A 13,583-nucleotide genomic window follows, 5' to 3' on the forward strand; every position below is an offset into this window, starting at 1 on the left:
CATCCCTCCTGCCAGATCTCAGAGCATATTTTCCGTGTTCCACACACATGGATCACGGGCAGGAGACATCCCTCCTCCCAGATCCAGGAGCATATTCTCCATGTTCTACACACATGGATCACAGGCAGGAGACATCTCACAGATCCAGGAGCATATTCTCCGTGTTCTACACACATGGATCACAGGCAGGAGACATCCCTCCTCCCAGATCCAGGAGCATATTCTCCGTGTTCTACACACATGGATCACGGGCAGGAGACATCCCTCCTCACAGATCTGGGAGCATATTCTCCGTGTGCCACACACACGGATCACAGGAGACATCCCTCCTCCCAGATCCAGGACCACATTCTCTGTGTCCTACCAAGGGACATACTGTACACCTTGACTGAGAAATACATGATACGAACAAATGTTAGAGAAAGGAATCCACTTCAGAGGGATAGCTTGAAAATTTTAAAAAGAAGAGAGAGAAAGGAATCCACAATGACTAGGAAACTATTTTTGAGAAAGGAGAGAAAAAAACAAAATGTTGCCTATTTAAAACCAGGGCTGCCAAGGCAGGGCAGCAGAGATGGTGAATCACTGCTGTCCAGCAAGCAGCTCCCCTTGAATTGATCTGAACGCATTGACAGGGGCTTGCTTCAGAGATGCAGATGACTGTGGCTGCAGGAGTGGGAGAAAAAGCCCATTATTAGAATGCCTGGATGAGCAGCTCACTTCTCTCTTTTGTTGCAAAAAAGTTAGGAAGAAACCAGAACTCACCATTTGCTCTGATTTTTCAGCTTTGTCTTTGATATCTTTGATTTTGCCAAAGAGTTGCTGGATAGCTTTCTGAGCCTCTTCAAGTGCCTAGAGTAAGAGAAATACGTGAAAAACAAAAACCAACCTGAGACAGCTGAACCATAATCAACTCCAGGCACAAAAGAAAATTTCCATAAAGCTCTCTTGATTCATCGTATTTATGCCAACATTGTGTTTCCCGCACACAGGCAATCGGAACTCTTACCAATGTGCCTCACAAAGTTTTAATTTAAAACTAAATGATTCCCCTCTATCTCAGTGACTACTGTACATGTTGCTGACAACAATAGGACGCGTATATCTCTGTGTGTGGCTGTGGGTGTGTGCAAGCACAATTGTGCAGTTACCTTCTAAGCCTCATACAGAGGGACAGAGATAGCTCTAAACTGGGGCGAGGGGAAAGCTCTGGACTTGGAAGTTCCAGAACGCTGTGCATTCAAAACACCTGGAGAGTGAATGGGGACTCCAGAACTGCAACAAATCTTAAAGACATTTACAGTACCCCATTTGAAAACCAATGCAACCGAGTTAGAAAGGAATGTTTAAAGCTAACAGTGGCTCACACCTATAATCCCAGCACTTCAGAGGCTGATAATGGAGGATGACTTGAACCCAGGAGTTCAAGACTAGCCTGGGCAACATGGAGAGACTCCGTCTCTGCAAAAAAAGAAAAAAAAAAGTTAGCCAGGCATGGTGGTGCACGCCTGTAGTCCCAGCTATTCAGGAGACTGAGGTGGGAAGATTACTTGAGCCTGGGAGGTCAAGGCTGCAGTGAACCGTGATCATGCCACTGCACTCCAGCCTGGTGACTGAGCAAGACCCTGTCTCAAAAAGCGAACAGAAAGCTAATGGTGAGCCCAGTATTTCCACTGAAATAAAAACCTACAAAGATGGATGCTACACAATAAAAGTATTACAACCCCGCTGCAGCTTCTGCCAGGAGGGAAAGTAGTGAGTGCAGTTGTGAGAGAGCGAGCAGGCCACATACGCGTAGACGACATGTACCTGACTGTCCCGTGACTAAAGACTACCTATAGCTAAAGTGCTACTGTGAATTCCTGCAGCAGTTACAGTACAAGGCATGAGTCGGCATCTCCTTAAGTCACTCTTCAATCATTCAGTATTTACTGAATGCCTCCCACACACCAAGCATGACTCTAATCACTAGGAATCCAATGGTAGACAAGACAGTATGGTGTTTCTCTCTGTCCTCAAGGAACAAACTGACTTTGAAAAGTAAGTAAGAGGGCGGAGATCCTGGAAAAACAACAAAACAAAGAAACAAAAAAATTCCCAAGTGTGACAGGTAATGAGAATAAGGGAGATGGTGGTCATGGAAGGTCTCCTGAAAAAGGGCACATGAACCAGGACCTGCAGGACGAGGAGGTGTCAGAATTTGTCGATTTGGAGTAAGAGGATTTTCAGTGGAGAAAACAGCAATTGCAATGACCCTGATAGAGAAAAGACCTCAGTGTTCTGGTCCAAAAAGACAGCAGGTGGTAGTGTAAAATCGCAGTGGGAAGTGTCTAGAAACAATCTGGAGAGGTAAGCAGCAGCCAGAGCATGGAGGGCCTCTGGTCTAAGTGCAAATGAGAAGCCACTGAAGGTTTTACACAGGGAGGGACGGACAGTTTACTCATATGAAAAACTGTCCTGGCTGCTCTATGGTGAAGGGGCTGTGCAGAGGCAGGAGGGAAAGACCTGTGACAAAGCTGCTGCAACTGTCCACATGAGCCAGTGGAGGTCTAGATGAGGCAGCCGGTGGTGATGGGAAGACATGGAGTGATTCAGGGTTTCCAGGGAGGTATAATGCACAGGACTCACTGACGGACTGCGTGTGGGTGATGACGGAGAGGGAAGAACCAAGCACTATTCCTGGGGTTTAGTTTGAAAACCCAGGGACAGGGTGCACTGACTGAACGAGGGAAGATGGGAGGATGTCGGGCTTGACAGGCAGGTGTATGTGGCACGGCTGGAATGAAGAGTCCGTCTGCAATGTGTGAAGGGGACGTGGCCTGCGCTAGGGCTGGAATGAAGAATCCGTCTGCAATGCATTAAGGGTGCATGGCCTGAGCTAGGGCTGGAATGAAGAGTCCGTGTGCAATGCGATAAGGGTGCGTGGCCTGTGCTAGGGCTGGAATGAAGAATCCGTCTGCAATGTGTTAAGGGTGCGTGGCCTGTGCTAGGGCTGGAATGAAGAGTCCGTCTGCAATGCGATAACGGTGCGTGGCCTGTGCTAGGGCTGGAAAGTGTCCCCAAACTTCATGTGTTGAAAACTTAATCCCCAATGCATCAGCGTTGACTGGGGGCCATCACGAGGTAATTGGGTTACAGGGGTTTGTCCTGGTGAGTGAGTGAATGGCATCATCTCAGGAGTGGGTTCTTGACAGAAGGGCCTGTTCAGCCACTTTCTCAAGTGTGTGCACACCTTCTTGCCCCTCCATCTCTGCCATGGGATGCTACAGTAAGAAGGCCCTTGCCAGATGCGGGGCCCTTGACCTTGGACTTCCCAGCCTCCAGAATTCTAAGAAACAAATACTTTCTTTATAAATGATTCAGTGTGTACTATTCTGTGATGGTGACCTAACACAGACTAAGAAAACTGGTATCAAGAAGTGGGCTACTGCTATAATAAATACCTGAAAACGTGGCTTTGGAACTGGGTAATGAATAGATGCTGGAACAGTTTTGAAGTGAACGGTGGAAAAGTCTGTACTGCTGTAAACAGAGTGCTAAGGGTGATTCTGCTAAGGGCTCAGAAGAAGAAATGGAGAGAAAGTCTGGAACTTCTTAGAAATTACTTAGTGGTTGGGACCAGAGTGTTGGTAGAAACAGACAGTAGGCTGGGCTGGGGGCTCACGCCTGTAATCCCAGCACTTTGGGAGGCCGAGGTGGGTGGATCAACTGAAGTCAGGAGTTCGAGACCAACCTGGCCAAAATGGTGAAACTCCTTCTCTACTAAAAATACAAAAATTAGCTGGGTGTGATGGCATGCGCCTGTAATCCCAGCTACTTGGGAGGCTGAGGCAGGAGAATTGCTTGAACCTGGGAGGCAGGAGCTGCACTGAGCTGAGATAGCACCATTGTACTCCAGCCTGGACAACAAGAGCAAAACTCTGTCACCCTCACAAAAAAAGATACCTTACTTGAGATCAAGTAGAGATATTAAATTGGACATAAGAGTCTGGAGCTTGGAAGAGAGGTGATAGGTTGGGGTTTAAATTTAGAAGTCATTACTTTAGAGATGATATTTCAGTCTGTAAGATTAGAAGAAGTCATATAGGAAGAGAGAATAGACAGAGAAGAGAAGACAGCATGAAGCTAACCCTTGGGCACGCCAATATTCAAAAGGCTAAAATGAAAAAGAGAAGCAGAGATGCAGAGAAAAACCATCAGTGACATGAGCAAAAATCAGGGACTATGGCTGTTACAGAAGCCAAACAAAAGTGTTTGGAGGAGGAGGAGGAGGAAAAAAATGATTGTCTTCTGTTGTTAAAAACTCATATAAGGCCGGGCATGGCAGCTCACGCCTGTAATCCCAGCACTTTGGGAGGCCAAAGTGAGCAGATGGCAAGGTCAGGAGTTTGAGACCAGCCTGGCCAATATGGCGAAACCCCGTTTCTACTAAAAATACAAAAATTAGCTGGGCGTGGTGGTGTGCACCTATAATCTGAGCTAATCAGAAGGCTGAGGCAGGAGAAAAGCTTATACCTGGGAGGCAGAGGTTGCAGTGAGCCAAAATCACACCACTGCACTCCAGCCTAGGCAACACAGTAAGGCTCCATCTCAAAAAAATAAAAACCCATATAAGACGAAGACAGAGAACTGCTACAATTTTGACAACAGGCAAGTTGTTGGTGATCTTGACAAGAGCAGTCTCAGTGGAGTCACGGGAACGAACAGTGATAAGGTGACGAAGGAGAGGCCATGGTAACGGAGCAGGCGCCAGCAAATGATGGCCTGTGGGCTGAAGCCGGTCTGCCATCTGTTTTTGTAAATAATGTGTTTTTGGAACACAGCCAAATCCATTTGTTTAAATATTGTTTATGGTGACTTTTGCCACACAATGGCAGAGAAATAGTTGCAACAGAGACCATACAGTCAGTAAAGGCTAAAATATTTATTATCCAGCCCCTAATGGAAAGCTTGCTGACCTTGGTATATACTCTGTTTTCAGGAAATGTTTTCTATAAGAGAAGAAAGATGGGGCAATAGGTGGGGTAGAGGGAGCAATTTTTAAAGATGAGAAATGCTTGCACACATCTGTTTGGGAATGATATGGCAGAAGGGAAATTTATTTGGGGGTAACGGGTTAATTACAGAGAGCATTTTTTTAAACATGATGTTCTCGAATTGTTTAGGGCAGGGTCCCCAGACCCTTGGCCATGGGTCAGTACGGGTCCCTGGTGTGTTAGGAACCGGGCCGCACAGCAGGAGGTGAGCAGCAGGTGCCTGGTGTGTTAGGAACTGGGCCGCAGAGCAGCAGTGAGCGGCGGGCAAGTGAGTGAGCATGACCGCCCGAGGTCCGCCTCCTGTCAGTCAGCGGCGGCATTCAATTCTCATGGGAGTCCGAACCCTACTGTGAACTGCACACACAAGGGATCTGGGTTGTGTGCTCCTTAACAGAATCTAACCAATGCCTGATTATCCGACCTAGAACACTTTCATCCTGAAACACTGTCCCTCTCCCTGGTCCATGAAAAAGTGTCTTCCAAAAAACTGGTCTCTTGCGCCAAAAAGGTCAGGAACCACTGGTTTAGTGTATAAGTACTAGCCCTTTAGCAGGGTTATAAGTAACTTCTAGAATGGGGGCCAAGGATATGAACAGCATTCCTGCATGTCCCATAGCTAAGCCAATCCTCCATTTGGTTTACCGGGGACAGGCTGAGTTTATGATCCGGTATAATTACTAAGAGCTCCCGCTCCTTCTCAAAGTGACCCTGGTGATAAATTATATGGTCACCTTACCTACAGCATCTAACAGATGCTACAGCACAGTGGGAACCTGGTAAATACTGTCTGTGATTCAAAGTATCACGGCGCACCTGCAGGAGTGCCAATGCTGAGGCCACTGCTCTCAATAAAGCAGCTGATAACCATTCCCCTACCTTCAGGCACAGTCATGAGCAATGGTTCAAAATCATAGCTTCATGCTTTCTGTAACTATTATCTATTTGGCTTATACACAGTCTAATATCCAAGATGCTACATGGGATCGGTAAATTCTAACCCCACTGAAGCCTTCTAAAAGAGGCTGGATCATGGAGTAGAAAGTGTGACTGAGGCCTCTGCAGGCAACTGACCACTAGAAGGACTCATCTTTTTGGGCACAGCCCGCATGGAATTCTGTGATACTGCGGGCCATGTCATGTCACAGTGATGTGCTAATAGGATGATAGCTACAGTATTCTAGCTAAACATCCTAAACACACGACATTCAGCTAAGAAAGGCAAACAAGGGGCCAAAGTATACACCTAGGTCTCACATCTGAAGAAGTCGACGTGATCCTATCTCAAAGAAAGGGTTTCCATCCCTGTCTCTCTTATTTTAAACCTGGCATCCTACCAGAACTGTCTCTGCTGAAGGTACCACTTTTTTCTTCCAGCAAACAAATAAGACTCACACAATCTTACATGTCATAGTCTACAAGAAAGATAAAACTATCTGCCAGGTTTTTTTCTGGCTGGAATACTTTTGCTTGTTATAATAATGTACTAAAATTGGAAAAATGTAATATAAGTCATTTTGCAGAGTTTAAAAAGCTTCTCTGGGTTGGGCGCAGTGGCTCACGCCTTTAATCCCAGCACTTTGGAAGGCCAAGGTGGGCGGATCACGAGGTCAAAAGATCAAGACCATCCTGGCCAACACGGTGAAACCCTATCTCTGCTAAAAATACAAAAATTAGCCAGGCGTGGTGGCACGCGCCTGTGGTCCCAGCTACTCGGGAGGCTGAGGACGAATAATCGTTTGAACCCAGGAGGCATAGGTTGCAGTGAGCCGAGGCAGCGCCACTGCACTGCAGCCTGGTGACAGAGCAAGACTCCGTCTCCAAAAAAAAAAAAAAGCTTCTCTAAAGTAGTCACGCTATCAAGCAAGTCCATTCTCAACACATACCCTAATATTTAACATCTAACCTCCAATTATCAGTCATACAGAAAAAAGATTGTTTTGTAACTGGAAGAATCAAAAGACCTACAAGAAGTTAAGGTTTTTTTTAAAAAATACCAAAATACCTTTACTACCTGGCTAATCAGAAACATGATAAAAGAATCATTCTGGCACTGTCCCTAGACACTTTTTTTTTTTTTTTTTTTTTGAGACGGAGTTTCGCTCTTGTTACCCAGGCTGGAGTGCAATGGCGCGATCTCAGCTCACCGCAACCTCCGCCTCCTGGGTTCAGGCAATTCTCCTGCCTCAGCCTCCTGAGCAGCTGGGACTACAGGCACGCGCCACCATGCCCGGCTAATTTTTTGTATTTTTAGTAGAGACGGGGTTTCACCATGTTGACCAGGATGGTCTTGATCTCTTGACCTCGTGATCCACCCACCTCAGCCTCCCAAAGTGCTGGGATTACAGGCTTGAGCCACCGCGCCCGGCCCCTAGACACTTTTTAAAATAAAAAGGTGGTTGACAGGGAGGCAGTAGCTCACACCTATAATCCCAGCACTTTGGGAGGCTGAGGGCAGATCACTTTAGGCCAGAAGTTTGAGCCAGTCTGACAAACATGGCAAAACCCTGTCTCTACTAAAAAATATCAAAAAAAAAATTAGCTGGGTGTGCTAGTGTACACCTATAGTTTCAGCTACTCAGGAGGCTGAGGCACAAGAATCACTTGAGCCCTGGAGGTGGAGGCTGCAGTGAGCTGAGACTGCACCACTGAACTCCAGCCTGGGTGACAAGAGACAGGCTCTGTCTCAGAAAAAAAGAAAAAAAAAAAAAAAAGTAGGCTGCATGCAGTAATCCCAACACTTCGGGAGGCCGAGGCAGGCGGATCATGAGGTCGGGACATCAAGACCATCCTGGCCAACATGCTGAAACCCCATCTCTGCTAAAAATACAAAAAACTAGCTGAGTGTGGTGGCGCGTGCCTGTAATCCCCTCTTCAGGAGGCTGAAATAGGAGAATCCCTCAAACCCGGGATGTGGAGGCTACAGTGAGCCGAGGTCGCACCACTGCACTCCAGCCTGGGCAAGAGAGCAAGACTCTGTCTCAAAAATAATAATAATAATAATAAAATTAAAAGGTGGCTACTATTCCATTTCAAGCTGTACGTGGATTGAAAATAGAACTAATCACTCCCAAGATGCCTGTGTTTAATCTGCCCCACTAGTTTCTGAATGGAGCACTGGAGCTACAGCCTACATGTGAAGGTGTTATAAAGCAGTGACTGTCATGACCCTCCTTAGGAATTAAAATTCTGTAAATATACAGCCTGCATCTGAAGGTGTTAGAAAGCAGTGACTGCATTTCATCTGGTCCCACCAGAGTTTCTGAGCTGAGCACTGGTGAAAGGAGCACTGTAGCTGCAGTCTGTATCTGAAGGTGTTACAAAGCAGCGAATGTGTTTAATCTGATCCCACCAGAGTTTCTGAACGGAGTACTAGAGCTGCAACCTGTATCTGAAGGTGTTAAGACTGTTGTGGCTCTCCTTAGGACTCAAATTCTGTAAACAGGAGATGCAAAGCAACCCACTGAATTAGCCTAGAAGCTCAGCAAAACCAATTACAGTATCTGTATATTTCTGTGCATCATAACTGTAACTGCTGCTGTTAATTTTCCTCACCTCCTGGAGGAGGCTCTGAGCATGCTCTTAAAGCCACAGGAGGTCCCGTGCACAGAAGACAAGCAGTGTGGAACCTGGCACAGACGCCACTGCTTTCTTCTTTCTCTTTTCTCCTTTTTGCAGAACTGCTGTCTGCCACCTTTGTAGATAGAGGGGCTCTGATTCACTAGAAATGCCTTAAGAAATAAACATCCCCTCTGGCTCTGAGATGTGTCTAATCTTGCAGTTTGCGCCATCAGAGAATTATGTTGCCTTTACCATGTGAGTCCACAGGCAGTCTTTCAGAGATTTTAAACTGGGACCCCTGCTGTTGCCACTACAGGAAGGAGGAAAGGTTGTTCATTTTCAGAACAGTTGATGTGGCTTTAGACTGTTCTGCAAAAAAATAAGGTGCTAATATTCAAGATTACTGGGAAGAAAATTACATTTTTCCACTATTTTGCTACCATTTCTGTTTTCCAACTTTACATCTAACTGCTGGTTCCCTTTTCCCTTCTATTAAATGGAAAAGCAACATACCATACCGGGTGCAGTGGCTCATGCCTGTAATCCCAGCACTTTCGGAGGCTGAGGCAGGCAAATCACCTGAGGTCAGGAGTTCGAGATCAGCCTGGCCAACATGGTGAAACCCTATCCCTACTAAAAATACAAAAATTAGCCGGGCATCATGGCACACGCCTGTAATCCCAGCTACTTGGGAGGTTGAGGCAGGAGAATCGTTTGAACCCAGGAGGTGCAAGTAGCAGTGAGCCAAGATTGTGCCACTGCATTCTAGCCTGGGTGACAGAGTGAGACTTTGTATCAAAAAAAAAGAGAGAAAAAAAAAGGAAAAGAAAAGTAACATACTGTGTTAGTTAAAAGCAAGGGTTTTTGGACTAGCAGACTGGGATTCAAATCTTGGCTTTGCTAGTTACTGTGTGATTTCTGTCTGGTCTCTTATTCTGTAGGAAACACAGTTTCATAATCTCCAGAATGAAAATTCTATCAGCTACCTGAAAGACAGGTAGCGAGGAATATGAGACTTAGTGGCAAATATCTCTGGAATCATTTACCCAACACTCTTCCCTTCTGCGTGCGAAATCTTCCTTTCACCGTGTTTCTACAGTCTGCTGTCCAAGGGGCAGACTGGGACCTCACTGGATCAGAGTTTTCCTGTGATTTTTACAGAATTAGAATGGGGAAAAAGAGTTTATCTCTTGCAGGTCGTGGGAGCCCCAAGATGTGAAACTGAGTTAGAGAGCAGCTAGGTCCTCCAGGAAGGGGAACAGGCTAGACTACAGGTAGAGATGTTGGAAGAATGGCTCACGGGTTAAGAGGATGGAATCTTCAAACCGTGTTGAAAATGAGACATTCTCCAGGAAAAAACCTGTCTTTTATTCATTCAATTAAAAAGTGAGTGCCTATTACATGTACTGTGCTAGATACTGAGGGAAAAAAGGTCACTACATACGGGATGTATCTTTCAACAGTTTTGAGGAATACATGTCTGAAATATAAACAACTGTCAGATAAAAATGATACAAAGAGTGGGGGCCAATATTCAACAACCTTAAAGAAAAGAACTTTCAACCCAGAATTTTACATCCAGCTTAAACTAAGCTTCATAAGTGAAGGAGAAATAAAATCTTTTGTGAACAAGCAAGCACTCAGAGATTCCATCACCGCCAGGCCTGCTTTACAAGAGCTTCTGAAAGAACCACTACACATAGAAAGGAACAACCAGTATCAGCCTTTCTAAAAAATACCAAAAAATAAAGAACATCAACATAATTAAGAACTTGCATCAACTAATGGGCAAAACAGTCAGCTAACATTAAATGACAATATCAAACTCACATATATTAATTCTAAATTTAAACTGACTAAATCCCCCAATCCAAAGACACAGACAGGCAAAAAAAGCCAAGACCCATTGGTATGCTACATCCAGACCCATCTCACATGCAAGGATACACAAAGGCTCAAAACAAAGGCATGGAGAAAGATTTACCAACCAAATGGCGAGCAAAAATAAATAAATAAATAGAAAGCAGGAGTTGCAATTTTTGCTGATAAAATAGACTTTAAAGCAACAAAGATCAAAAGAAGCAAAGAAAGATATTACGTAATGATAAAAGGATCAATGTAACAAGAAGAGCTAAAGATCCTAAATATATACGCACTCAATACAGGAATACCCAGATATATAAGATTTATAAAGAGACTTAGACTCCCACACAATAATAGTGGGAGACTTCGACATCAATATTAGACAGGTCAATGAGACGGAAAGTTAACATCGATATCCAAGACTTGAACTCAGATCCAGAACAAGTAAACTTAATTAACATTGATAGAACTCTCCACTTTAAATACACAAAATATACACTCTTATCAGTACCACATCACACCTATTTACAGGTTTAAATGAAATATTGGTTGGCTGCTTGTTAGTTATTTGCTTCCCTCATTTTTTTTTTCATGTCTCTATTATTAAACACAATTACAGGCATACCCATTTTTAGACTGCATTCTAGCCCGGGCAATAAAGCAACACCCCCGTTCTCTCTCCTTCTTCCTCTTTCTTCCTCTCCTTTATTCTTTTTTTTTTTTTTTTTTAATTCTTTCTCTTTTTCTTTCTCCCTTTCTTCTTAAAAAAGAAAAAAAAATGATACAAAGAGTGAAGAATAAAGAATGGCAGCATCATCTGGAAAGCCCCTGCTCCTCTAGAGAGCAGGAACACTGAAGAGTGCTGCCACATCTGATAAGCCCTAAACAGAAGCCCTCACGATATCCACTGCAGGTGGACACCAAGGGTTAGGTAGCCTCTGTTTGGAGAAAGTCTCTTCTTCTGTTACTGCTGACCACCTGCCACCATTGAGAGTTGCTGCTATGGAAACAGGGCATCCCCAGCAGAAACAGAGATGCTTCATTGAACGCAGCCTCCGTAACAATCACAGTGCAGCCCATTCCCCACGACAGTGCTCAACAGTAGCAGAGGCTGCAGACTCTCATAGCCACGGACAACGGCACATCTACAGCTCCGTGCTTCCCTACGCATCTGAGAACACAACCAGGACCACCATGGTCAAACGCCAGATGGCACCCATCAGATGAGAATCACTGATGTTTACACAAATTCTTCCACAGTCCATTCAGAAACCTTGAGGATAAAAAGGCTACATTTAAAGCACAGATTTATTTCCAAGTTTGTGAAGCAAAACCAAAGGACTATAAAGAGCAAAGGGAGTCATTCTCACCTTATTTGTTAAAATGTTCTGTTCCATGCAAGTTACTTTTATTTATGATTTTGGCAAACCAGATCCACTGAAAACATGAACTAAAGAGCTCATTTTTATTTTTAGGAGACAAGCCAGAAGTTAAAATCACAAGACGTGACTGGAAAACAAATTCAGCAGTACCCAAATAAGACTAAACATTTACATTTTAAAGTTCTGCCTATATCTGTTATCACCCCTAACTTAAAACAAGTTAGCCCTGAAGTAGTTGAGAGGCAAATGTGTTCACGCACAGCTTCCTCTGATGAAAGGTAACCCCTGAGGATGAGAGCATTTCAAGCAACAACTCCAAGTGGCCAAAGAAAAGGAAATGTTTAAGCAAAAGTTTCTGCTGCTTTTGCTGAATGAAAGGTAAAGAAATTCAATATTTTTGGAAACGGGGCACATTAAAAGGAACATCTTGTCCAAGTTGAACAAAGGACTACTTTTCCCAAATAGTCAAGACTTCCAGTTGCCAAGTCTGAGGTTACTGGCTTCATTCTGATTCCCCTATCTTACTATTACTTCTAATTTTAGTCACTTAATAACTCTCATCTATATCACAAGTCTTCATTCAGGAGAAAACATCCTTTTGCGATAACATCTGGCTGTTCCCTCAGCTGAGTTTTTGAGATACCTTCTGTACCAAATGCCCTTCAGGCTGTGGGGACTCATCTGCCTCATTTTTCTCTCTTCCTGGTTTACTTCGTCTCTTCAGGACCTCATTGGTGTCTGTATTTTCAGCAGCACAGGTGCAGTACATGCAGAGCTCTCTTCAACCTTGAGTTCTCTCAGTCTGGTTTCTTCATCATACTGAGAAGAACCAAGCTGGCTAATGACGCCATGGTCACTGCCATTATTCAGATTTCCTGATGAGTCAGTTAACTTTCCAGGCTCCACAGAAAAACAAGTGGCTCCCAAATCTGCTTTTAAGTGTTTGTCACTGTTTAAAGAGAATGTAGCATGGACAAGTGTGCAGCACACTGCGAATGAGAACATCTGGATCAGTGTTTGACTCACTCGGTGTGATGCTGGGCAAGCCAAGAACTTACGTGGGCCCCTCTCTTCAACTGTCAAGTGAGGAGAAAGCATCTACATGGCCCAACTTACATGTCTTTGTAAAGACCTGAATCAAGCAAAGCAATATATGCAGCACTATTTTGCAAGGTAAACATAGTGTGATAAAACTAAACAAATCAAGACAAATGACTCAAAATGTTACATTCTGCAAAAGCAACTCAAAATGTGTCTTTGCTTATAGTGAACGGATCAAGAAAGACAGATCATCCTTGCAACAGTACATTCTTAATTACAGAGATCTGGAAAATTTCATGGCTGACAAACGGTCCTAGAACCTGCCCACAAGACACTAATTCAGTTACCAGAAATCTCTAAAGACTAGCATCTCCAAGTACTCGATGGAAAAAAGTGTAAACGTCTAACTTATTAGAAGTAGCACTTGGCCAAGAAAAAACAAACCAACAAAAAAAGAAGTAGCACTCAGCCTAACCCATAACAACACTGTTACCACAGGAATACGAGTAGCTGTCTGCCTGACCGTTTCCTTGTGACTAGAAACATGAAAAGCTCAAGTACAACAAGGAGACAGGAGTTAATAATTTGGTCTGGGCCGGGCGCAGTGGCTCAAGCCTGTAATCCCAGCACTTTGGGAGGCCAAGGCGGGTGGATCACGAGGTCAAGAGATCAAGACCATCCTGGTCAACATGGTGAAACCCCG

At 44.4% G+C, this 13,583-nt stretch overlaps 1 protein-coding gene across 4 annotated transcripts in view; it reads right to left on the reverse strand.

Annotated features, from left to right (window-relative positions):
• The window catches only part of VPS53 (VPS53 subunit of GARP complex), a 181,608-nt gene that overhangs the window by 116,592 nt on the left and 51,433 nt on the right, over positions 1 to 13,583 (reverse strand). For all 4 annotated transcript variants that reach the window (XM_017510590.2, XM_037732101.1, XM_037732100.1 and 1 more), the window contains one exon: positions 766 to 852. In XM_017510590.2, the coding sequence (XP_017366079.1) occupies positions 766 to 852 (87 nt within the window). Of the gene's footprint in view, positions 1 to 765; positions 853 to 13,583 lie in introns of those variants that run through there.

Source organism: Cebus imitator, unplaced genomic scaffold (assembly GCF_001604975.1).
Source record: "Cebus imitator isolate Cc_AM_T3 unplaced genomic scaffold, Cebus_imitator-1.0 Scaffold441, whole genome shotgun sequence".
Lineage (NCBI taxonomy): Eukaryota > Metazoa > Chordata > Mammalia > Primates > Cebidae > Cebus > Cebus imitator.